General features: G+C 41.0%; 5 protein-coding genes across 10 annotated transcripts; 1 reads left to right on the forward strand and 4 right to left on the reverse strand.

Moving 5' to 3' along the window:
* Positions 1-95: 95 nt before the first annotated feature.
* On the reverse strand, positions 96-9,553 carry LOC103984062 (uncharacterized). 3 transcript variants are annotated; one of them, XM_009401474.3, is made up of 9 exons: positions 6,484-9,553; positions 5,633-5,722; positions 4,580-4,684; positions 4,294-4,446; positions 4,108-4,206; positions 3,899-4,027; positions 1,984-2,160; positions 613-729; positions 96-476 (listed from the first exon to the last, which is right to left on the reverse strand). In XM_009401474.3, the coding sequence occupies exons 1-9, from the start codon at positions 6,784-6,786 to the stop codon at positions 291-293; spliced, it is 1,359 nt and encodes a 452-aa protein (XP_009399749.2). In that variant the 5' UTR covers positions 6,787-9,553; the 3' UTR covers positions 96-290. The 3 variants fall into 3 exon arrangements, with proteins under 3 accessions (XP_009399749.2, XP_064964206.1, XP_064964207.1); XM_065108134.1 differs by lacking the exon at positions 5,633-5,722; XM_065108135.1 differs by lacking the exon at positions 4,108-4,206.
* Positions 9,554-9,704: 151 nt separating this feature from the next.
* On the reverse strand, positions 9,705-11,270 carry LOC103984063 (DCC family protein At1g52590, chloroplastic). Its single transcript, XM_009401476.3, has 5 exons — positions 10,944-11,270; positions 10,795-10,852; positions 10,435-10,542; positions 10,114-10,206; positions 9,705-10,016 (listed from the first exon to the last, which is right to left on the reverse strand). The coding sequence occupies exons 1-5, from the start codon at positions 11,131-11,133 to the stop codon at positions 9,929-9,931; spliced, it is 537 nt and encodes a 178-aa protein (XP_009399751.2). The 5' UTR covers positions 11,134-11,270; the 3' UTR covers positions 9,705-9,928.
* Positions 11,271-12,488: 1,218 nt separating this feature from the next.
* Positions 12,489-15,067, forward strand: LOC103984064 (pentatricopeptide repeat-containing protein At4g32430, mitochondrial). The gene has a single exon (XM_009401479.2). It carries the CDS (start codon positions 12,506-12,508, stop codon positions 14,807-14,809), a length of 2,304 nt encoding a protein of 767 aa, XP_009399754.2. The 5' UTR covers positions 12,489-12,505; the 3' UTR covers positions 14,810-15,067.
* Positions 15,006-20,876, reverse strand: LOC103984364 (DEAD-box ATP-dependent RNA helicase 52C-like). Of its 4 annotated transcripts, XM_065108133.1 has the most exons (8): positions 20,637-20,876; positions 19,668-20,438; positions 19,490-19,573; positions 18,072-18,314; positions 17,637-17,804; positions 17,261-17,374; positions 15,580-15,988; positions 15,296-15,500 (listed from the first exon to the last, which is right to left on the reverse strand). In XM_065108133.1, the coding sequence occupies exons 2-8, from the start codon at positions 20,385-20,387 to the stop codon at positions 15,442-15,444; spliced, it is 1,797 nt and encodes a 598-aa protein (XP_064964205.1). In that variant the 5' UTR covers positions 20,388-20,438; positions 20,637-20,876; the 3' UTR covers positions 15,296-15,441. The 4 variants fall into 4 exon arrangements, with proteins under 4 accessions (XP_064964204.1, XP_018681828.2, XP_009400121.3 ...); XM_065108132.1 differs by having other exon boundaries at positions 15,006-15,988; positions 19,668-20,432; XM_018826283.2 differs by having other exon boundaries at positions 15,006-15,988; positions 19,668-20,454.
* A 1,140-nt stretch (positions 20,877-22,016) lies between these two features.
* On the reverse strand, positions 22,017-24,145 carry LOC103984365 (serine carboxypeptidase 1-like). The gene is made up of 8 exons (XM_009401847.3): positions 23,770-24,145; positions 23,579-23,686; positions 23,229-23,503; positions 22,899-23,147; positions 22,697-22,815; positions 22,512-22,598; positions 22,307-22,412; positions 22,017-22,166 (listed from the first exon to the last, which is right to left on the reverse strand). Exons 1-8 carry the CDS (start codon positions 24,143-24,145, stop codon positions 22,017-22,019), a joined length of 1,470 nt encoding a protein of 489 aa, XP_009400122.2.
* Positions 24,146-24,692: the final 547 nt, after the last annotated feature.

Genomic DNA, 24,692 nt, shown 5'->3' on the forward strand with positions numbered 1-24,692 from the left:
TCTACCTACAAGAAATGCAGCACCTGTGTCAGTGGATCATTTTGTGGCCTGGAAAAAAAAATTATTTAGATTGGATTAAAATGGCACCACAACAATACGAGGAAAATTATTTAGATTGGATTCGGCATCAGATACATAATACTGCCACTTTGCTCGGTCATACACATCTCTGGTGAATTGCAGCAGCAAGTTTGAAACACTCAGACTGCTAGTACATACGACCAGACCTACTAAAGACAAATGCGCGGCAAACAGAATAGTCCATGTCTTTGTGAAGATCTTTGACACTACTAAACGATGCCGTAAGGCTGATAACTCGATATGGGAGTCTTCAGATGAGAAGCTACATCCAATACATGTTCCAGGTCAACTTCAGGGTAATGTTGGAGAAGTTTCAAGTTTGATACGAAATCGCCACTTAGAAGTTCATGTCTAACACATAGCAACATGGCACAACAGACTCTCAGTAGGATCTCCTGTACAAGGAAAAATTGCTGTGATATGTTACATTTCTAGTATATAAACATGAGGTGCATCTTCAGAACATGTATGATGTTTTGAGACAACAAATATTGCCAATGAAGGCTTATTAATGAAAGCAGAGAAGTCTACCTGCACACCAGAGGGATTACTGAGAAGATAATCCCAAATCCTCATGATAGTTGAGAGTTCAAATTCCTGGGTCAATAGTAAGGTAATCCACCTGAATGCATAGAACTGGGGATTCATCTGTATATAATAGGTAAACATACCAAGTTCTATTAGTAGGTACTTAGAAACAACAAAGACACCTAGTCACCATAATTAAACCACTGAGCAAAATTTTACATGATGGTATATTTCTCCCAATTTATGCATAAGTTTCAAACAAAACTTGCCAACAATTGATGCTCAAGAGAAAGACACAAAACCTGATTAAATGTCTTTTAGAACCTCTTGTATTATTTTACCTATGCCATGCCAATGATGTTAGATATATAGCACTTGGATTGTCTTCAAATTTCCTGGCTCTGGGTGGAGAACATAGGTGTCAATTATATGTCTCAGTTTTGAAATATTTTAATGTGTTCAACATACTTTTTCTCTTTCCAGGTAGCTGCAATTTTTCATCTGACACTTCTTTCTTCGGAAAAATCCTTCGCAGTTCATAATTGAGGAACCTATCAACTGTCATGTACCAATACCTTTTCTCTGCTTCACTATTGGTCCATTAAACAAATAAGAAAACATGTATACCTCTGCATATTCACAGTTATTTCTGATATACAATGAACGAAAGGAGGTGATAGAATCATGGAGTAGAGTGCTGGGGTATGCTGCCCGGCCATACATACCACTTCTCTATGGGACTGATAACGGAGTAAAATGCAACAGCATAAGAACAGGTCAAAATGTGGTTTTTGTAACATCTTTTTCGCTGATTTGATATTTTAAGACCCAAAACAAGGTAAATGGCCTTTGGAAAAAAGTGCAAGGCTTGAAAGAAAATAGTTCTCTTCAAGCAATCTTCAGTCTGAGTGGAAAGGAATGAGGAAGAACCAGGTATGCCTTTCCTCCATTCCATACTTCTTTCAATTTTCCATATTCTTTCTCCTCTTCTTTTCATTTTCTCTCTCTAGATGGCTATGTCAGCATGACCCCATGCAACTTTTGATAGGAATGTACCATGCTAATATGTTGACCAAACAGAACGCAATATGGAAATTTCATGGAAAGGGGGTGATCAAAGGAGGCAAAGAAGACCAAGAAATGTCAAACGTAGAACAACTTGCAAACTGAAGTACATCTTATGACATCCTCAACTAACATGCAAAAGACCTGGAAAAATACTATGCGCTATACACTTATGTCTCAATATTAACCCAAAAATGCAGTAGTCCTTTAGATGTATTTTAATTCTTTATATTTAAGCAATAGTAATGTGACTCCCTGCTTGGGAAAAGTAAAAAATAATAATAATAATAATAAAATTTATCAACATACCTTAGAAGCATCAAGATGTCGCCAAAGCTCTCCATCATTGGCTTTCAAAAGCTCAGAAAAATGCAAGAGTGTAGAATGAATTCCCACAGAACTATTATCTAATTGTTGACAAAAATGGTCCACAGAACCACTCAATAGTTGAACAAAACATTCAAAACTGTCTGCTTCTGCTTCTGACTGAAGATAGAGAAAATCAACTAGTAAGCTTTCTAAAGCAGTAGAAGCAATATCAGGTCAAGCAGATCATATCATAGACAGTCAAATTCTTACTTTTGGAAGCACGAGTAGCACAAAATTTAGCTATATGAAAGGCATATCTATGATAAACAGCCACCAACCAGAACTTAGAAGATGGAAAAAAGGGAAGTCCAGCTTCAGCCATTTTCCCCATGGTTGGATGAATTTTCTCATTAAATTCCTTCTCCCACATGCGACGTTGCTTTCCATTTTCTAAACGAAGTCCAAATACTTTGTGTTCCCATATTCCACAAACAAGATGCATGAACCCTCAAACAAGGTTTAAGCTTGCTTTCTGCATCAGTTTCCATGTTTTCACTCATATTAATAAAAAAGAAACACAAGTGAAGATGAACTGTCCTCATGGTCAACTTAGCAACACATATCCCTGTTTTGATCTGATCTAACTAAAACCAACATCAGAAAATATGACAAATACTAAAGAGTTTATCTTCTGAAACCCTCCACTCTTGGTTCTCATCAGAGATTTTCTAAACACACCACCCCACATCTGTGCCAGAATATTCTCTTCTCATTTTAAAATAACATTCTCTTCTCACCTCAAAATATTTTCTTCTCATTTTAAACACATATTTAATATTCAAGCTAAGTGTTAGAAAACAGTACACCAGTTAGCTCCCATCACCAAGTTCTCGGAAATCTATCAGTTACCTGCATATGTTCTATATATGTTTTTCCAAGCATTTGAAGTTGTTTCCTGATGAAAATATATCAACTATAAATTAGGGGTTAGTAAATAAGTTGGGTGGTGTGCAATGACCTGCCCTTGATCAATAAATAAGTAATTCCTTCTTTGATTCATTTCCAACTGGTTTCAATCAAAAATGAATTTTATACAGTCAAATCCAGTCAGTTCTGACTGCTACATACACATTCTATGTCTTGCATTCACTCACTCACACCTGTAACCATTCAGCTAGTGATACCCAAGAAGCAAAGAAGAGGCCCTTTGGTTAGTAATCTTTTATAATTTTTACTGTCTTTTCCCCTTTTTTCCAACTATTGCTAGCAAAAACAATATACTGGTATTAGCAGCCATTTTGCAGGCAATCCTTGCTTTATGCTATGCCTTCAACCCAATAGGTAATCTAGAATGCTATGCATCTCTTATGACTACTTTATATTCCATTTCTTGTCAGAAAATATTAACAACATATGAAGATGGATCTTTCATAATCTCCGGTTGATGTTTCCACTAAACTGCCAAAAGTTATACCAGTTCCCAAAGTCCTCCATGCACAGCAAGAAAAGATAATAAGAAGGTGCAAGTTACCCTGACCAATAATAGTTAGCATTTGACTAGTGAACCACAAGCTGAAATATCTTTCATTTTTGTAACAAATAGATGTTCATTTTCATAGGTTATTGACCTACCATACAGCAAAACAAAGAATACTAGATATTGGGACTTGGATTCTTCTAGCAAGAAATTTCTGATTTTTTGCAACTCACAAGATAATATGAAAAGCCACAAATGACAGCAATGTCAATCATAAATTCAAACTTATTGAGGTAAGCTAGTATGATCCTTCACTGATGTTGACATCCAATATGAGGGTTACAGAATGACCTTATATAATTCGATGCATGTCAGTTTTCTCTTGACAATGAGCAGTTTCTCAAAATTTAGAAGTTATCAAGAGTAAGGTTCACGTACAGCATCCTCCCCTTCTTGATTCATACGAAATACATAGTATAGTGGAGCCAACACTTCATTCATTCCTTGCACATAACCAATTGCTGGATTCAGTTTTGCAAATAGGAGAAGAATATTCCTCATAGCTTCCTGTCATTATAACAAGCTATCAACAAGTGATCCATTAGAAACAAGTAGTGTTCTAAATTTATAAAGTTAAAAGCAACTACAAGGTTCTTTCTGCTAAATGAGGAATCTCCTGAGAAAAATTTTATATCTTGATGCGTCCGATGAAGATCACGATCAATTTGCTCAACAATCTCTGCATCCTAGGAGATAATATGCATCTTACTTCCATTAGCAGGTAGATGAAGCTATCACAAGTCCAGGATAAGAACTCAGGAAAATTTGATCACCTTGAAATATTGATTCCAGATGCTACCATTACCAAGGCATAAAGGATGGTCCCCATTTGAGATTTCACGTCGACAAAGTAGTCCACCAGCTTCATTGTCCTGACCTGGCATACTTGAATTTGATGTCTCGTCCTCCTTGATCAAGAATTCTGACTGACTAATGGAAACTTATAAATAATCGAAAATATACATTAAAAAAGTTGCTGATCCACTTAGGAACACTGAGATACTGAAGCGAAGCTGGGGTTAAGTTTGACACACAAAAAAAGAGACCATAAGCACTTACTGGATTTAGTAAAAGCTCTCTTTTCAGTTCAGCGTATCTTAATCTGTTCTTGGCCAGTTCTCCTTTCCATAAATCTTTTTCAGCAGGTAAATAACCCAACAATAACTGCTTCATAATGATAATCAAAATGTATATCAGTCCACAATTAATAGTTTTCTTTTACAAACTAAAGCAAACGTCAGTATAATCAATGGAACTTTTTGCCTGCAATATTAGTGAAGTAACAGATGTGGATCACAACATGTGCGATAAGTTAAACATGAGCAAGCTGCATCTTGTTTGCATGAGTGACTGTGTTTAATGATATGACTCATGAGCATCACTATCTACCCATATGCTTTTGTGAACAAGTGCAGAATGAGCAAACAAAGTTCTGGTTTCTGGTTCCTTCCCCAGATCTGGAAGGAAAAAGTAGAGCTCTGTATCCACAAACTTCATTTGATGACATGAACATTTTAATAGACGCAATTCACCTATATAACCACAAACTCACCTCCACTTGGTTAAAATGCAGCTTACGGAGGATCGTTGATCTCCTTCAACGTATAGGGAAAAAGTTTACCACTTCTTTTAAAGTGTCTAGAAACTCTAGGGTGATACTCTTAGCTGCTTGAAATGGTCAAAGAACCATAAAACTGCACCATATGACAATATTTTTATATGATAAAAGCACAAGTTTCATTTGGGTACTAATGTCATTCAAGTGAAACTGTTGACGTTGTTGGATATCCTAGAACTTGAAGTGACCATGGTTGTTGGATCTACAAGGTAAACAGTTTAAGCTCCATGAAGGTGCTCTGCATTTCACGCTGGAAGGTAATTAAAGACAAATATGTCAATTGCAACTCATCTACTTGCATATTTGAAGATAAAGTCAGTACAACTATATATTCAACACTTGCACACAAAAATCTGCATGCAAATGCGCACACACGCATGCATAACCATAGCAAAATTGATGCATAGGGTCAAGTCATTCTTTCAGAAGTATGGGCATTTCACTAAAACAAGAAAACGATTCAATAATTTGAAAATGCAAATAGGATACTTAACCTTCCAGACAATTGACCGAAACTCTTCAGCAAGATGACCACAAGAAGCTATCGATCGCAATGCTTCTAAATTTACTACTTTCTGGGAAAGCTGTCAAAAAAGTTCGACTAAGAAAAGCAATCTTCTAAAATAAAGAAGGCTATGCGTCACTTGTACACTATATGATTCTAAGAAGGCACAAGTTTGCAAGTTTTACAGCAAAAGAAATGTTGGACCTTTTTTAACGCATAACAAAGCATGTTTGCACTGATGAGGTCTCATCATCACAACATATCAAAATCTCAAAATGAAAAAATATTACACTTTATTCTACCTAATTTCATATTTGCACAATCTGAGTTGTAACCAGTCTTGTAGTGAATGTTTCAAGCAAATATTGGCTTCCTTCTTATCCGAATGATGCTCACTTAGTATTGTAAGTCAACTGACACTTGGTCTTAATGTGACAGTCCCAAAGCATTCAACTTCATCCGACTGTGACCATAAACCTCATCAAACCCTGAAAATGGCCACTCGAACTCGAGGACATTGTTAGGTCATTGAGAACTAGTTAATTATATTGTCCCTTACATTTCACCACAACAAATGAAATAGGATAACGCAATATTTTCATGGAACAACAGGCTGACAATTTGTTCGTTTTCCCTTTGGGTTGTTATCTATTATCCTTCTAGCAAAATAAAATCTAAATTGACAGTACTAAAAATCAAAGAGAGAAAGAAAGAGAGCACAAACAACAACTCGAAGCACATCAAAGAAGAAGAAGTTATGAGGGAGATTAAGGGACCAAACGAGAAACCCATGCTAAGCCTACAAGATAGGACGAGAAACGTCAGTAGGAAGGAAGCCACCTCGAATTCCAAATCGGACCGCTTATCCCATGAAACCTCCCTGCCGATGTCGATCTTGATCCTGTGGTGGGCCCTCAACACCGTCCAGTTCTCGTCACCGTCATCCGGCCATATTTCCCCTTCAGATCTTTCTTCTCCTCCTCCTCCTCCACCAACCTGAAACGTTCGGAGCTCCTCCTCCTCTCTTCCTTCGTCATGGTCATCATCCTCCTCCTCCTTCTTCTTCTTCTCGGGTGGTTTGATTCGATCAGGAAAGCGCGGGACGATGGTGTTAGGGAGCCTGATCTTTCCTTTAAGCAGCATCGGTTCTCCGGAACTGAAGGCCACGAAGGGAGGAAGAGGACGAGAGGAAAGGTATGGGTTTTGTCTCCGCCATGGCGGTGGTTGGCATGGAAAGGCATATTGAGGGTGCTGAGGGAGGAGGAGACGAGTAGGTTCGACGGTTAGTTCAAGTACGAGGAGAGCACCGGAGCACGAGATGAATGAAGCAAGCACGTGATGCAGTAATGTACCAATGGACCCGAGTCGAACGTCACGTGCGGGAGACCCGCTCAAATAATTAATGAAATTTTTATGATTCAAAAATAGAACCTTTCATTCTGATATTATTAGAATTTTTGTATTAATATCATTAATACAATCAAAAACCCATGTACAGTCTGAAACACTGACCATGTGATCATAATGATGCTACCTTTGTATATTGCCATTGATGTTATCATCACTGCTATTCAAGATTAGCTGATACCTTCGTTGGTTACGTTAGCATTTCATTATTGCTGCTATTAAGTCGTTACAACATCATATCAACCCGTGAGTCGTTTATTCATAGGCAGAAGAAGTAGACTTAACTGTTGTTGTTTTTTCAATTTGAAAGTATTTATCTTTAATAAATTGTTAATTCTACTTGAAATCAAAGAAATTTTTAATAAGTTGTTAATTCAGCAACCAATATTTTTGCAATACCCATTTATGAGTACAAGAAAGTCCTGATTTGTTTTTAGGATCTAAGATTTTGAAAGTGTCCAGCTGCATTGGCAGATCTTATGGACACAGTATTGCACATAGGATAAGAGAAAAAAATTGGCACATAGGTTGTTACCGGCTATCAATTGTGCTTGTGCTTGTATTGGGAATCGAGTCACGTGAGATGTGAATACGGTTACCGTGGAACAGTGTTACAATTGCAATGCAACGTCCATCCATTTGCCACAAGACATCCAGTTGATTACCTTCTTGTGATCAGTGTTGTGATGTCTAAACTAGCCTTTGTGTGTGTGTGGGGTTTGTGATGTTGGTTGTAGCGAGTAGGTTAAGTGCAGTAGGGATGGCTTCTATAAGTTGTGATCTTGGGGATGTGGTCATGACAGCATAAAACCAGATAGAAAGACGGAAGAATCTAGAGAGAAACATTACCTTCTTCCCGAAGCCACATCATTCTCAGGAGGAGGAATTTTGTCGGGAAAAGAACCACCTTCTCCAAATCACTTAAATCAATAATCACCTTCTATCCTTTTAACTCATGTTACTTTATTTAAGTTAAATTGGGATCCCTTAACATTATAGTTTTACGAAATATTTGCTTAAATAACAAGTAATAGAGATTAAAGTCCTTCACTATTATTATAAATAATAATAATAAAATCATGGTTTTGGTTTCTCCAAATGATTATCTAAATAAATAAATCATCAACTACATTCTGTGACCATCATACATAGAAATGATAAGATAAACCCAAACTACAAAAATGTTTAGTGGAAAGCATAATATGGACTCAAAGATGCTGATTAATAAGTGTTATCCCCACAGCAGGAGTAGACATCATATTTAACTATAGGCTAACTAAGTTGCAGGTCTGGTCCAACTTCAAATCAAATCCTAGCGCTGGGTTTCACTTACTACAGGTTACAAATGGATTCAAAACATCTCACATAAAAATAAGGCAATCTCTATATCAATCCCTATATGAGAGAATAAAGAACGCTAAAACAAAATGGCATCTGAAAATAAAAAACAAACTTCTATGTTACAACACCCTTTGTGTTCAGATGGCACACACCCCATCTGAACTTTCTAATCGACGATGACAATTTCTTTCGCCTCAAGATGCAGATTACAGAGTGCAAAGTAAGGAATTCTGTAAATAAAGAACATCTAGCAAATATGGAAAAGTTCATCACAAGCCTATACAGTGATCTCAAAAACCAAATGGAGCCTATCAACCATAACAACCTTGTTATTAAAGTATCATGTGCCTAACAACTCTCAACAGAACAAGGAAGATAATTCATCAAACACTAAAAGAGCAGAAATAAGCTCTAAATACTGCAAACCCTATTCTTGAAAAGGACATCACCATATTTTAAGATTATGAAAACATCAAAGCGAAGGATATCACCTAAGAATAAGGTAATATCTATATGGATCCCAACATGAGCAAATAAACAATTAAGATTATGAAGGTTATATATATACCATCCTGCTCCTTCGATCTTGGACTTGCTCCTCCTTCGGAACCATTACCATGTCTCAAAACCCTCCATAGTTTTCAATATATATACCATCCAGAGAGAAACACGTGATGTAGCACATGAATGTTGGGAAACTGCCAGCTCATTGCGGATTATGATGTTACGCTATTAATTACCTTCTACCTGAAGTCATTGAGATTTGCATACTGAACTACTAATGATCTGAACCTACAGAACTTTGTGTAACTTTTTCATTATTTTCAATGTTTTTTATTGCTGTCAAACCAGCACAACGCTGTAAGACATTATGTGACTTCCAGTGCGTGCTCCAAGAATGACTTACCTTGTTTTGAGGATTTCCTATTATATTTGCCATCAAAAAATCTTTCGATTTCAAGGGATTATTCTAAGGTAATATCTATCGGTACAAGTAGATGGTCAGGGAACAAAATGATTATTTTTATTAATAATGAGAGAAAGTTGCAGAATTTCTTTCAGATAAATCATTATATCCATGCCCAACTTATAGCCTCACTGCTTACAGTATGCTAGACTAATCTGGGTAGATGTTAAAAAACACCTTATGCAGGAGTCATGTTTTCATTTGTTAGTTTGTGCAATATAGAAGGCCAATTATCTGGAGAAGACACATTTCTGTTTGTTGCATTAAGAAATGTTATGATTCAGCCTCCACATTTAAGACAAAAAAAAAACGGGGTAGATGCATCATGGAAATAGAGAGTGCAACATGCATACAAGTGTTAGACTACATTAATAGCATGGTCACAAGTCTCATAAACCTTACAACAACAACAACAATAATAACAAAATCGTAAGTCCCAACAAATCTTAAATCCTAAGCTTAAACGCTACAAGTCATATTTATATATAATAAGCTAAGCACCAAAATTCCAAATAAGTTTGATGTGTAGATAACATACAGTTTTCAAGTATTTGCAGGAGTAGCAGACTCCTATATCTCGCATGATCCTGACTCAGACCGACCAAATAGCGAATAACGACTGTTTGCAACATTGTCATAAGCGAAGTCCCTCACAAACCTATGAGGATTCATCGATGGAGTGTCAGAGCCCAGCTAGAACAGTTGTGCTTGTAATCCTAAACTATGAAAGAAAAGGCATTGTTGAGGGGCCTTACAGAGGAACGATCTTCAAGAAGAAAGCCAGCTGAGGGAACGGCAGGTCAAGGTGCTCCATTATCCTTAGCACTGCTTCCGACTTTATATAAGAACTACAAGCACGAATACAGCATCTTGGTTATGTAAACTATGGTTATTCCCTCAGACACTTGTGCTTCTGAGCCATTTAAGGATCCAGGTGAGGTCCCAACGAGCAATGGTCGGTCTTATTAGATAATGGAAGCACCAATTTATGAGTGTTCCAACGATGTGACGGTAAATCACTGAGCAAATGAGAAAGAAGGGAAGGCATGAGATGATTGCGTGCTGGTACGACATACCTATCTTTTTCAACTAAGACGACGCTGGATATGTCGTCGGGTGATCTCCCACATCTCTGCAGAAGTTTCCTGCCGGATTCGCTCTGCAGCACCTGGTATCTGATTCTTCTGCTCATTAATGTAACATGCCATCAGTTCATTCCTCTCAGGAAATTAGAGCAACAAGAGAAAGAACCGTCGCGTATTGCATGTCAATCAACTATTCGACAATATTACCATGAGAAAAAGGAAAGAACAAGAAGAAATAGGAACAAAGCAAAGCTTTATCCCAATTGAAACAACAGTTCTCATTACTACATGGTCCACCCATGGCTCGCAGAACTCAAAAGGCATGAAGGAAAAGTAAGAGGAGACAACTACCTGTTGGGATCGTTGTCGCGCACGAACCTGACTCCTCCGTTGCACAAATTGCACACGCCTGCCATCACCGATCGTACACCAAGAAGTAAAAGATCATAGAAGGGATTCAATGGGAAGGGAAGAAAGAGGCAGCCTGGTGTCGGTGTTACCATCGAAGAGCATGATGGGCCTGGAATCGCTTTGGAAGAACTCAGTGTTCGTGGCCTTGACCGAGTCGACGGCGGCGGAGGGTGGAGATGGGGTGCGGAGAGCGGCCTGCGGCGCCCGAGCTCGCCTGAAACGAACCGGACTTGGAACGATAAGCCGAGCGCGAGGCACAACCGGAAGGACGCTGGCCATGTCGCTAAGTCTATCAGTGGGAGGATAAGGAGGAGGAGGAGGAGGGTCGATTCTTCCGTCGTCCTCCGCCTTTAGAGCTCTTGTTCTGTTACCAGAGTCCGTTTGGGATGATGGGTAGAAAACAAGTGTGCACGGCTCGAGCCACGGTACATGGACATTGCGAACCACATAAGTTTTATGAACACGTTTTTACATCTCTATCCTCATCGAAGTTTTATAAATTTATAGTATGATATTATTGGGCCTAAATTTTTTTTCAGACGAATTTCGAAAAAAAAAAACTCTTGTTTTTAAAAACTTTCAGTTAGTGTCTCAATTTTCAAGAATTTTAATAAAATAATTTTTATTTTAAAATAATAATATTATCTTTATCAAACTCGTCTCATCTTCACGATCATAATTCTCTTTTTTTCCTTGCTCATAAGTTTCTTTGTTTATGTCTTCATCGCTAATCACCTATGTCACAAACAAGAACAACGAGAGTGAGATGTGTAGGGACAAGTCTAGTAAGACAAAGAAAAAAAAATTAAGACGACATGATGTAAAGATTACTTGTGTCATAAGCAAAAACGATAAGGACAATACAGATAAAGCCAAATCCGACGAGGGTCAATAGTGTTTACAGAAGCATGAGGGAGACAAGGATGAAGGTGTAGGGCGAAAACAACGATAAGTTCAATAGAGACAAAAGTAAGAAAAAAAATTTTACGTAAAAAAAATGTACTCTACGATATAAGTATAATTATACTCATGGGTATGAATACGCATGTGGATTCACCCATAATGAGGAGGGGATGAGAGATATTTTTTATTAATCACGTGGGTATAAAGTAAAGATAAACATAACATATCCCATCTTATCCTTATGTTTATCATTGTCTTATCAATATATAGATTTAAACAATGGCTTTGAATATCTAACTCGTCTTATTCAAAGTTAAACTCCATTGAATCTTAATTGAATTGATTATTAATTAATTATAAATTATTTAATTTAATTAAATAAGATAAAATAATATTAATTTTCAACCATAACATATTATTATTATTCATTAATTTAATATAATTAATTTAATTTTAATAATATTTTATTTTTTAAATAAGATAGATTAATTAGGAAAATATGCTTTATCACAATAATAATAATAATAATAATAATAATAATAATAATAATAATAATAATAATAATAATAATAATAATTTGGGGAAGTATATTCTGTGACTCGTCCCGTTGTCATCCAGAATTTCTAAAACTAATTTTTTTTTTCAGAAATTCACCTTTTGTTTTTCCCACCTCGGCATCTATCGGTGAAACGATTTAAATACGTCCAACCAATTCCAATTGGCCTGACGACGACTCAGTGTGTGTCTCATGCGACGGTCATTCGCTGTTCGAAGCCGCCTCGTTCCATCTCTTTTGGCTCCGACCGTCCGTCACAGGCCTCTTCTCCGCTCCTTTCTCTCCCACCACCAACTTCTCGACGAGATCACGCATCCAAATCCCGCTCCCACATGCCCGGAGAATGCCGCCACCTTCCGTCCTCTCCAAGTCATCAGGGATCGGCTCCGATCGGAGGCCTCCCTCGACCCAGCCACTGTCGTCATGTCCCTCAAGCAGTGTCGCGGCCGACCAGGCCTCCAGATCCACGCCCTTGCGCTGTCCTCCGGCCTCGACGCGTACGTCATCGTCTCCAACTCTCTCATTAACATGTACTCCAAATCTGGCTCCTTCGACCTCGCTCGCAAGATATTTGACAGCATGTCTTGCCCCGATGTCGTCTCGTGGAACACCATTCTCTCCGGGTTTGCTTCCGGCGCGGAAGCGCTGGAGTTCGCTGCACTCATGCGTCGAGCAGGTGTTCCCTCCGACCCTGTGACCTTCACCATGGTGCTCGCCTTCTCCGCGGACCTTCAGGACTTGGAATCTGGACAGCAGTTGCACTGCCTTGTTCTAAAATCTGGGTTCGACTCGGACGTTTTCGTCGGGAATGCACTCATCACCGCATACTCAAGGGCTGCCTGCGCCGACGAAGCCAAGAGAGTGTTCGACGAAATGGCGGTGAGGGATTTGGTCTCGTGGAATTCGTTGATCTGCGGGCTTACTCAAGACGGCGGCTGTGGAACCGAAGCCATCGAGTTCTTCCTTATGATGGTGAGGGAGGAAGGTGTCAGGCCGGATCGCATTTCGTTGGCCAGCGTCATCTCGGCGTGTGGTCACGAAGGAAGTGTAGGCTTTGGATGCCAGGTTCATGGCTTCGCAACGAAGGTAGGGGTGGAGGACCATGCCTCGGTCTCTAACGTCCTCATGTCGATGTACTACAAACACGGGGACATCGTTTACGCCAAGAGGGTGTTCGAGAATATGACGGAGAGGGATGTCATCGCATGGACGACCATGATATCGATCGAGTCAGAAAACGCAATTCCTCTCTTCAATGGCATGAGACAGGACGGGGTGCAACCCAATGATGTCACATTCGTCGCATTAATCTTCGCTGTGCCAGACGAGCACCTGATGAGAGAGGGACAAATGGTTCATGGAGTCTGCTTCAAAACCGGGATGGCTGCGGAGGTGAATGTTTCCAACAGTCTTATAACCATGTACGCGAAGCTGAAATCCATGGAGGAGGCGAGGAGGGTGTTCGACGGAATGCACTGCAGGGAGACCGTCTCTTGGAATGCTTTACTCTCAGGATTTGCTCAGAATGGGCTGCGCGAGGAAGCTCTTGAGGTGTTCTCCTCGTTGATCGGGCACTGCCAGCCAAACCAGTACACGTTCGGGAGCGTCTTGAGCGCGATAACCGCAGCTCAAACGGTTTCCTTGACTTACGGTCAAGGCTGCCACGGCCGCATCATCCGATTGGGTCTCAACACCGACGCCTATGTCTCTGGTGCTCTGATCGACATGTACGCGAAGCGCGGAAGCATCGACGAGGCCCAGAGAGCATTTGATGAGACTGTCGTGAAGAGGCTTGTCGGTTGGACGGCGATCGTATCGGCCCACGCAAAACACGGGAACTACGAGGAGGTGATGAGCCTGTTCGAAGGGATGAAGCACGTGGGCGTCCGTCCCGATCACGTCACGTTCCTCGCGGTGCTGGTTGCGTGTGGCTGCAAGGGGATGGTCGACGAGGGCCGGAAGGTGTTCGACTCGATGGTGCAGGAGCACGAGATGGAGCCATGGGCAGAGCACTACGCGTGCGTCGTGGACATGCTGGGGAAGGCGGGCAGGTTGGACGAAGCAGAGGAGTTCCTGAGACTGGCACCAACTCCGCCAGGAGTCTCGGCGCTGCAGAGCTTGCTGGGGGCGTGCCGTGTGCATGGGAACGTGGACATGGGGAGCAGGGTGGCGGAGGCTCTGATGGAGCTGGAGCCAGGGGAGTCGGGGGCCTACGTGCTGATGTCGAACATCTACGCCGATATGGGAGACTGGGCAAATGTGGCGAAGATGAGAAGGGGGATGAGGCAGAGAGGGGTCAGGAAGGAAGTGGGTTTCAGCTGGGTGGATGCCGGCATCAGGGACGACTCCATACACATGCACAAATTCTCATCGGGCGACAGGACCCATCCATGGGCGGAGGAGATACACTCCATGGCTCGGAGTTTGGGGTCGGAGATGAAGGCGAGGGACGAGGACTGGTCCGACATCGATCTCGCTCGGTTGCCGAATCCCTGATACAGGACAGCAGGACAAGTAACTGTTCCGGAAGTGGCCAGCGGCGGATTTGACCAGATCGTGTAGCCCTCGACTACTTAAAAGATGGATGGAGGAACAGAAAGAAGGAAGATAGTCTGCTCCAAATAGGTAAACATGACAAACAGAGTGGAAGGTAGCTCACTTGAATAAAATATAGAACAGGCAAAAACGAAAGTAAACCAAATAAATACCATGATCACCATAGTTAGGAAATTGCAAAAGTGATTTCAGTTTTGACTTACAGGGAGCAAAACAAGAGCTCCAATGCATCCCAAAAACCTTAACATTGTCCACTGAATCAACAAAAATATACTGACACCAGCCAGGAGGTCCTAAACGAAAGAAGAAAAACCAAGAAAAAGAACTAAATTTCAGAAGCTTCCATGCTAGAGTCAGCAAGCTATTACTGTGTTTGTCAGAGAACACAACAGTTCAAACCCAACCATTGGCAATGATTGACCCATAATTAGAGCCGCCGTCGTTCTCAAACGCATTATTGCCATCAGTTATATCATTACCTCCTCCATATGAGCTAACGGAGCGAGTTCCTCCCACAGTGGCACTGATTGCAACATGATCTAAACGGTCATCGCAAGAATCATTGCCATCGGTTACAATATTGCCTCCTTCATATGATTTAACCGAAGGATTTCCACACCCAGTACCTGTCCTGTAGTTGCGGCCACCAATGATTGGCTCATGATCAAAACCGCCGTCAGACGCATAATTAACATCAGCTATAACATTACCTCCTCTGTGTGAGTTTGCCGCAGGGCTTCCTCCTCCGATATCCTTCCTGAAGTCACGGCCACCAAACCTTCTGGTACTAGACCCTCGTCTCCTCCCGCCACCATATGATGGCCGAGCAACATGGTTATAAAGCCAGTCCGGGACCTCTTGGTTAGCGTCCTCCATGCACTCGGCAAGCGACTTTGCCAGCCGCTGGTTTCCCTCGTTAAAGAATGCAGTAGCCTTACCAGTCTTTCCAGCTCGGCCTGTCCTTCCAATCCGGTGAACATAGTCATCTATGTCTTTCGGCAGATCAAAATTGATGACAAGAGCAACATGTGGGACGTCCAGTCCGCGCGACGCAACATCAGTTGCCACCATGACAGGAGTTGCACCGCTCTTAAAGGATCTCAAAGCACGCTCTCTTTCCTTGATTTCATCCAAACAGCAAATATTAGGATAAGAAAAAAATTTCAATATCAAAAAATGAAGCAACAAATTATATGGTCTTTTTAGTCATGGATCTAAGACAAGACACTGACATTAATGGAAGACAAAAAAATACTTCGACAATTATACAAATGCACATCGAACGGCTCTTTGGAAGAGGCCAATGTGAATGGCTTACATAAACCAGTGAATCGGTTGAACCTTTCAACAGATTCAACCTAAGTTGGTTCTTTAGGTGGGTTATGTCAAATAAACAGACTCCTATTTCAATAAATAATGAATATGATTGCAGTGGGAAAAATAAGCTACAGAATCAATACAATCCATATGATCAGCTGAACTCTCAAATAAAAGATCACCAAAAAAATTCTGAAGTATGGAACTTCATTCTTACTACAATCTTCATGTAATAGTAGCATAAACCTGCAGATTGTGGTCTGAGCACGGGCTGAACAACCATAAAACCTTCAGTATATGGTCTGACAGACACCACTTATTGCTTCACAATTACATAATAAAGTTAGATGGAATTGCTAGGTGTAAAGTAATGGTGCTTATTTTAAACAATTTTTCTCAAAACAATATACTTAGTTTAGCCATGAGAACCAATCACATGAATATAAACACAAAATTCATTAGAAAATTCCATTTAAAAAATAGCTACCAAGATATTCAATTGCTCCTTTTTAGAATTACCAATTATTTCCTTATAGAATTACAATTACCAGACCAATTAGAAGTTATTAAGAAAAACAAAGAATAAATCCAAATTGAAAAACCATCCAGGTAAGCAAAGTAGATGAAAAGCTATGTAATGAAAAAATGATCATGATATTTGTCAAAACAAAAGAAATCTCCATACAATAGGACAATCGATGCCATTTTATGGCATCATCACAATCTTAACATAGTATTGAATGATTCAGTATGTCAATGAACATCACATGATTCAGGCTCTGAAATTTAGATGATGACAGAATTAACATATTTTTATCTTTTAACCAATTTAATTAGTAAGATAATAATGTTTAGCATGATAACATTTAAACATGTCATTCAATATGGTAACATTGAGGAACAAAGTACAGCAAAAAAGTGAGTGCAGGATTGTTAGACATGTAATAAGAGAAACACAACAACAAAACACATGCACAGGTGAGAGGTGGTCAAGAACCAAGTCCTAGCCGCTTCCAAGCAAGTTATTTCTTTTGGGGTTTTAGGCAATAGGACAAAAAAGTTACACTAACTTACTGGCTGAGTTTTATCGCCATGAATAGATGTTGCAGGAAACCCATTTTTAGACAGCCAGCGCTCCAAGGAATCAGCTGCTCTTTTGGTTTCCACAAAAACTAGTGTCAACAATTGCTGCAGAAACGAAAACATGTTATTAACTATCACTATGAAGAAGTTAGCAACATAAAAAGAAAACTGCATAAAGGACAAACAACAAAATAATCCAGCACAGAAGAAAAATATTTTTTGGGCCTAGAATCAAAGGGCATATTGTAGTCAATAATCTTGAATTCTGACATAAACACAAAGTGGTTGTCTATGATATTAACCCAAATAAAATGAAACATTAGCTGAATACACACAGAGTACATGGAAGAACAATAATTCTTATGACCTTGCTGTGAATTCCATTTACTCTCTGTGCATGAAGAAGATCCACCAGACGGCCTCTTTTATCCACATCAGGAACATATTCAACTCTCTGCGAAATTAAATCTGTGCTAGATCCGATCCTTCCAACAGTCAGAAAAACATAATTTGATAAAAAGTCTGAAGCTAAACGCTGCATAAGGAGACAACCAGTATTAATTTCACATAAGAAAGTTTGCAAAACTCAGATAATGAATCAATCCAATAGCACAAATAATTTATTTCTCATTAAACATACTTAATCAATAAAGACATAGAAGATCTCTTTCTTTATGTTTCTTTAGTGTCTGTAGATCTATGTGAGGTAAATAGATGCTCAGCTTCAACCGCAAGTTATTATAAGAATCCCATCGATGATCATACACATGTGAATAAATGACACAAGGTGACATATGTTAACCTGTATCTCCTGTGGGAAGGTTGCGCTGAAAAGCATGGTCTGCCTTAGGCCTGGTGGCGGCATGTCCATTTGCTGGACTATTTTGCGGATCTGGGGTTCAAAACCCATATCCAGCATCCTGTCAGCTTCATCTAATGCCAAATATTTGATCTCCTTAAGAGAAACCTTTGCTCTCTCTAGCAAATCCAGTAAACGGCCAGGTGTGGCAACAAGAATCTCAGCACCTTTCTCAAGATCACGCAGCTGTTGATCTCACGCAATAAACACAAGGATAAAACAAACACCAAAAGAAGCAAATTAAATTAGGAAACAATTGCATGCCAAATCAAAAAATTCACGGAATGGAAACAGATCTGTACATGGTCAAGTACATCTAACAAAACTACTTCATAAAGACATGCAACATAGAATAAAGCTACACAGCAAACACACTTAATATTATGATGGTGCATTTTACATTGTTCAAATCTTTACGAAGAAAGACTGATTATTTTCACAAATCATTACTATCTTTCTTTTGGTTTCACGCGAGAAGGGACATGATATGGCATTCAGAGTTCTTAGACTAATCCTGAAATCTAACAGCAACACTGATGTCACAGAAATAACCACAAATAATAATCACAGAAAAAGATAAAATCAGTAACTGACAATAGTGTAGATTGAACTCCAAGTGTCACTCCATACAACAACGATAGTAGCGATCAAAGAGGAGCAAAATCATGTGTCTAATTAAGTGGTTATGTAAATAGAATGTAGTCAATGAAACAATGAAACTACATATAAGGCAGTTTCAGAGCATCGTGAAGAATAATCTAAACATAATTTGACTCATGCCATTGCTCTCAACAATCACATCAGCATGTCAAACCACAGATTTCCCAGTACTGCATTATAGAATATACTGTCAATCCAGTAAGAAGTCGACAAGATTGTGCAGAAACTAAAAGTGCCCCATCCATTTTATCTAACAATGACAAACACATACTACCACATTACTTATAAAGGACCAAAAATATTTAGTAACAAAAAAGCAGCACTAGCAGAAGTCTTCAATGTCTTGATGAAATTAGTACTCCTGTATCGAAGTCACATATCTAATTGAAGAAAAGAAACAATACTACACGAAAACGACTATTTTACATCCTCAAATTGACATCAAATAAGTTGAGAAATGTGGTACATTGGATAGATCCTTTTTGAGGTTCCTTTGGTATCTATAGTTATTTTTTAGTGACAATACACTCTCTCACTACAGAAAGAATCTATTAGCCTTCCACTGCAGAAAACCTGAACTAGTAAAACGTTCAAAAGTTGTGCAGATTATTAGAATTTTGCAGTCAATATCAATGTACCCTTAATGTATGCAAAATAATGACGCTTAATAATGTACAGCTAGAGGGAGCTATTAAATATACCTGATGACCGATGGGAGTTCCTCCGTAAGCCACGACAACTCTGACCCCTGTTTGATAGGCAAACTTTTTTGATTCCCCAAGAATCTGTGATGTGAATCGCCATGCGAAATAGGACAAAGGCAATGAATCAAAAACATGAAGAATATATAAAGCAATGTAAGTGAAGCTCATGCCGAACCTGGCACGACAACTCCCTGGTGGGGGACAGGATAAGTGCACGAGGCAAGGTAGTTCGATCACCGCCAGAGGGCCCCTTGGTCGGGAACTGCCGGCGGTTTCTCATTACACCGCTGATGATCGGGAAGCAAAATGCAGCGGTCTTCCCCGACCCGGTCTGGGCACAGGCCATCAGATCGCGCCCGGCCACCAGTATGGGTATAGCGTGTCGCTGGACCGGAGTAGGCTTCACGAATCGGCAGCGCTGAATGTTCTGGTTCAGGGCCTCCTCCAGATCGATCCCCGCAAAGGTTGTAGCGGGCGGGGGCACATCAAGCCCGCTCACCTCGACGGGTATGTCGTCGTAGGCGTCGAAGTTGATCCCCTCGCCACCGCCGCCAGAAGCGTCATTATCCGATATCCCCAAGCCGATGAACTCGTCGGCGATTTCAAAGGGGTTCCGCTCCCGTCGAGCCTTACCACGGCGGGAGCGGTGGCCAGAAGCTCGACCATCAGATTCTCGGTCACTGGAGCCGCGGCGGTTGGAAGGGATGCGGGGGGAGGATTGGAGGAAGGAGGGGGCACGATGAGGAGGAATGTCGAATCGACAAGAAGAAAAGGAGTTCCCAAATTGATCATACGAGTTCCTGAGAAAGCGAGGGACGTAGGTGTGGCGGGTTGCAGGTGCTGCCGGATCCGGGATGGTCGGCTCCGCCGCGGCGTCAGTCAACGACATTGCCATCACCGTCAGTTGATCAAGGAATCAACGGACTAACTGTGCTCTTCTCTGCAACTGAGAAGAGATCGTGCTGAGAAGACCAAGGAGTCAAAAGCACCAATGACAAACGAGAAATCTGAGATGGAGCCAGAGGAGTGAAGAGAAAAAGAGCAGAGAGAAGATCTCTACCACCACTCGTCTCCTTTTCCCAAGAGAAAGCCAGCGGAATCTTAAATGCCACTCACTAAAGCGAAAAAGAAGCTGAACCCTAACCTCGTTCTTCGGTTGTTGCCAACGGAGAGCGAGGAGGGCAGACAGAGAATGCGGAGCGACACCATCCCCGAAGGGAAACTTCAGAACCCCTCGCTGCCGATGATTGAACGAGAGAGAGAGAGAGAGAGAGAGAGCGAATCTTTGAGAGAGAAGCGAAGGACAAGCCGCTTCCGTGTTCGTGTGTATGTGTGTGTGTGGGGTGGGGATGGGATTGGGTGCGTTGTGTTTAGGGGAAGGAAAAGAACCTCGGAAAGGAGCAGACGCAGGGGAACGCTCGGGAAGTGGAAGAGGATGGCCGTTCCGTTTTCGCTCGTGACGCCGCGGTACGCATGAATCTCACGTCGTGTCACATGCGGCGGGGAGATCGTTTTTGATTCGTGGGCGGACAAGTGGCGGTCGGGCCAGAGTTTGACATCTGCCGGTTTGCTTGGAGATTTGTGAACCTGCTAGATCAGATGTGATGGGTTCATAGAGTAGCAGGAAGATGAAGGACATTCGATTTAAATGAAATGTCTTCAACGATGTTTAGTCCTTATAAGCATAAAAACTATAATAATACCTCTATTATATTAAAATTTTAATTGCAATAGAATCTTGCATCAACAAATCAAGTGCTAAAATTATGCTAGACATGCTTCTATCTTCTTGTTTCCTGCTGATAATAATCTTGTTGTACTTCTTTGTATTGTTCATGTATTATAGGGCAGGGGTTCAAAATTTATATTTGACATTTGTATTGGCGTCCAATTTTATTGCTGTGCAAATATATGTTGATTACTGCTCAGAAATAGTAATGAAAAACTAAAAATATGAATCTAAAGCGGATGTCGGTACTTATCTTTGTTGAGTTGGATATGTGAATGAGCTCTTGGGAGCTAGAGCTAAACATAATAGTTGTGATATGTTTTTAATGCTAAGATTGAAATCAAATAATATTAAATTAAATTTATTATGTATATCTTTCAATGTCATCTAAGAAAGATCTTTACGTGATCTGTAAAGGCATAATGACATTAATAATATGCAAGGAGAACTAGATACTCTTGAAAGAGAAATCACTTAAGCCCTAGAGATTTTTTCTATTTATAGATGAGAGTACAGGGTTAAAAATAAATTATTAGGTTTTACAGCTCCTGCCTCAATACTCCCTCTTCTTTGAGCTCAGTAGATCTGTTGATGCAGTATATTATCTCTCCCATCATCAGGTGATATTACCGGTGATTCCAAGTCGAGCAACACAGGCAAAGTCTCAGCCCAAGGAGTAAGTTTTCTCATGTATATGTTTCAACAAATATAAATATTTAAATGGACTAAAATTCCAAGAGTATGTTTTCTCTTTCAAAAGTGCAATGAAGAGCAGGGGTTGCAGTGAACAACATCTTAGGAAGAAGGTGGTGGGAGCTCTCCACGGAGGAAACTGGAGAACATCAACAATGCTCGCTCCGGTTGGTAGCTCGGAACCATGTGCCCTGCTCCCCTTACCGTGACGAGCGTCAGTCCTCCTCCATAGCCAACTACATAGCCTCCTACCTGATAACATATATCCAAAAGTTGCACAAGCATCAAATCTGAATCTAGACCGACCCTATAACAACACATCATAGTTCTTCGGATTCTTTTGTCTTCTCCAAACCTTAAATATTTGAGGTCGATGGCAGATTGCCAATTACCTGTTTGTCGGAATACCACGAACGCCATGGGTTCTTGATCGGCAGCTTCATGATTTTGATTGCCTCAACCGTGCCTCTGTACGGGCACACCGTATCGGTATCACCACTGTGAGACATCAGAATAGCAAGAAAGATAAGTATGACTTTATGTCTGTAGATTTTTGGACGAGAAGGAAAAGGAATGCTAAAGCAAGAATGAGAGGACCTGAATAGCCACACCCTCAACCCACTGTCGACGAGCTGCTTCATGACCGGCACTGTGCTCTTAGGACTGTCATTCCAAGGGAGATCACTGCATGATACTCGAACAAGGAAAGGTCAGCGTGTGTAAAGGTTTCATCCGCTCATGCTGATCTTTAAAATAAACACAGACAGAGAAGCAATCAGTACGTGCAAGAACTCCATGGTCCATCAATCTTGGCAACATTCGCATGGAGAGCCCTTTGCACCTCAGGATCGTTCAGGTACGCCTCCACGTAAGTATCCGAGCAGGGATCTATGTCGGCCATCTGTTGTATTTGATCATCAACATCTAAACTTCATCTGGAAGCTAATCATCTTAACTTATTGCCAGCAGGAATGGATATCTTACCGATATGCCAGACTCAGAAGAACTGTTGGAGTCGACGCAAACGGGAGCATATGCATTGTAAGGATCAATGTTTCCGGCCTCTGCATCGGCATCTGTTGTAGCTTTGTTGCACTCTTGGTTTATGATGGCAGAGAAGTTGCAGGATCGACGAATTCTAGCAAATGTCTCGTCGGATATCAGTGCGTGACTCCACAGAAACTCGTACCTTCCTTCGCTGTTGGTTGCGTCATCAACATAAGCGTTCCCGATCTAGGAGGAAACATCACCCATGTCGTAACAGTTAAGCTGTGGCAGACGAGCTAAGACTCTCGTGAGATCAGATTCACTTACTGCAATGCCACTGAGGTTGATGAGAGTCTGGTTGGCGAGCTTGTTGCGGTGCAGTATGAGCGAGGCGAGTTGGGGGACGTAGTGGCCGGCGTAACTCTCCCCGGCGATGAAGAACATGCGATTCTTGTATTGGGGGAATCTCTCCAGCCAGTTTAGCAGAAAGGTAAATGTATCTTCCGCGGTCCTATTGTCTCCGCTTTGATCATAATCTGTGGTAGTATTCGAGTACGAGAAGCCAACCCCTGCTGGGGATTCCAAGAAGAGCACATTGGCCTCTGTCACAGTTGCAGCCGGTCATCATCAGAACATGGTCCAAGTGCTCAAGTTGAAGTAGAAGAACCTCCCATTACCTTCATTCCAAGCATAAGGATTTCTCTCCAGCGTTTTGCCATCGCTTTTTACTCTGAAAGGGCCGAATTCTTCCATGGCTCCATATGCCAGAGAGGAGCACCCTGGCCCTGCAATCAAATACGATCGAGATCATCCAAGGAAAACGAAGCTGTAGGAGGTCCAAAATCCAACGGCAAGGCATTCAGATCACCTCCGTTAAGCCACAAGACGAGAGGCTTGGACGAAGACCCGCGAGGGGACTCGACGAAGTAGTAGAACAGCGCCCTCCCCTTCTGCGGGTCAACCGTCACGTGCCCTGCATACTGATCGAAGTCAACGCCGCGGGGTTGCCCCGGCAATGCTGTGATCTTATCGGCGTCCCTCAGGCCATCCTGAGGGCCGACGTAGGCCGACGAGGAGGCCGAGTCGGCGGCGTCGAGATCGAGCCATGGGTCAGGTTGATCCGACCATGTCGATCTCTTGGATTGAGTCAGCCTTATTAGTTGCTCAGCCTGATTCGCTTCGTTGACGTTGAGCAGCGCGACGCTGCAGGAGACGAGAAGCAACGTGATGCATGCAAACCTCATACTCTCTGTATCTGTGTTGCCTTGTCGACGAAGACAGAGCGTGAGAGAGATCTATAAAGGCCGGCCAACCACTAATATTTGGAAAGTCGGTCATTATTTAGGAGGACAGGTCATGGTAGAACAGTATACCGTTTTGAGTACTATATATATATATATATATATATGACCGATATAGCTGTCATGAGTGCGTTGTGAAGACTTTATTGAGCACACATATATGTCTACATATATTTATGTATGGCTCTCATTATCATGGTGATTGCGTAGAACTCTATTTCCTTAGTTATCCTTTGAATTATATTTGCTATAATTGTATGACAATTAAAGATATATTAATGAGTCCTCTTCGCAGCAAAAACATTGTCTTTCACATACAATTATTTCCACACACAAATCCTTCTGTAGTTTGCAGTGATACATAATGCCTTACCTCCTTATCTGATAGATACTTGTAGTGATTCATTCACCAAGTAATGCTTTCCTAAACCCAAAACAAACACCGCTCCTTCAGATTCGTGAACATGCTTTACCTTCTCAAAAACAATAT

This window comes from Musa acuminata, chromosome BXJ2-5, assembly GCF_036884655.1.
Source record: "Musa acuminata AAA Group cultivar baxijiao chromosome BXJ2-5, Cavendish_Baxijiao_AAA, whole genome shotgun sequence".
NCBI classification, from domain to species: domain Eukaryota; kingdom Viridiplantae; phylum Streptophyta; class Magnoliopsida; order Zingiberales; family Musaceae; genus Musa; species Musa acuminata.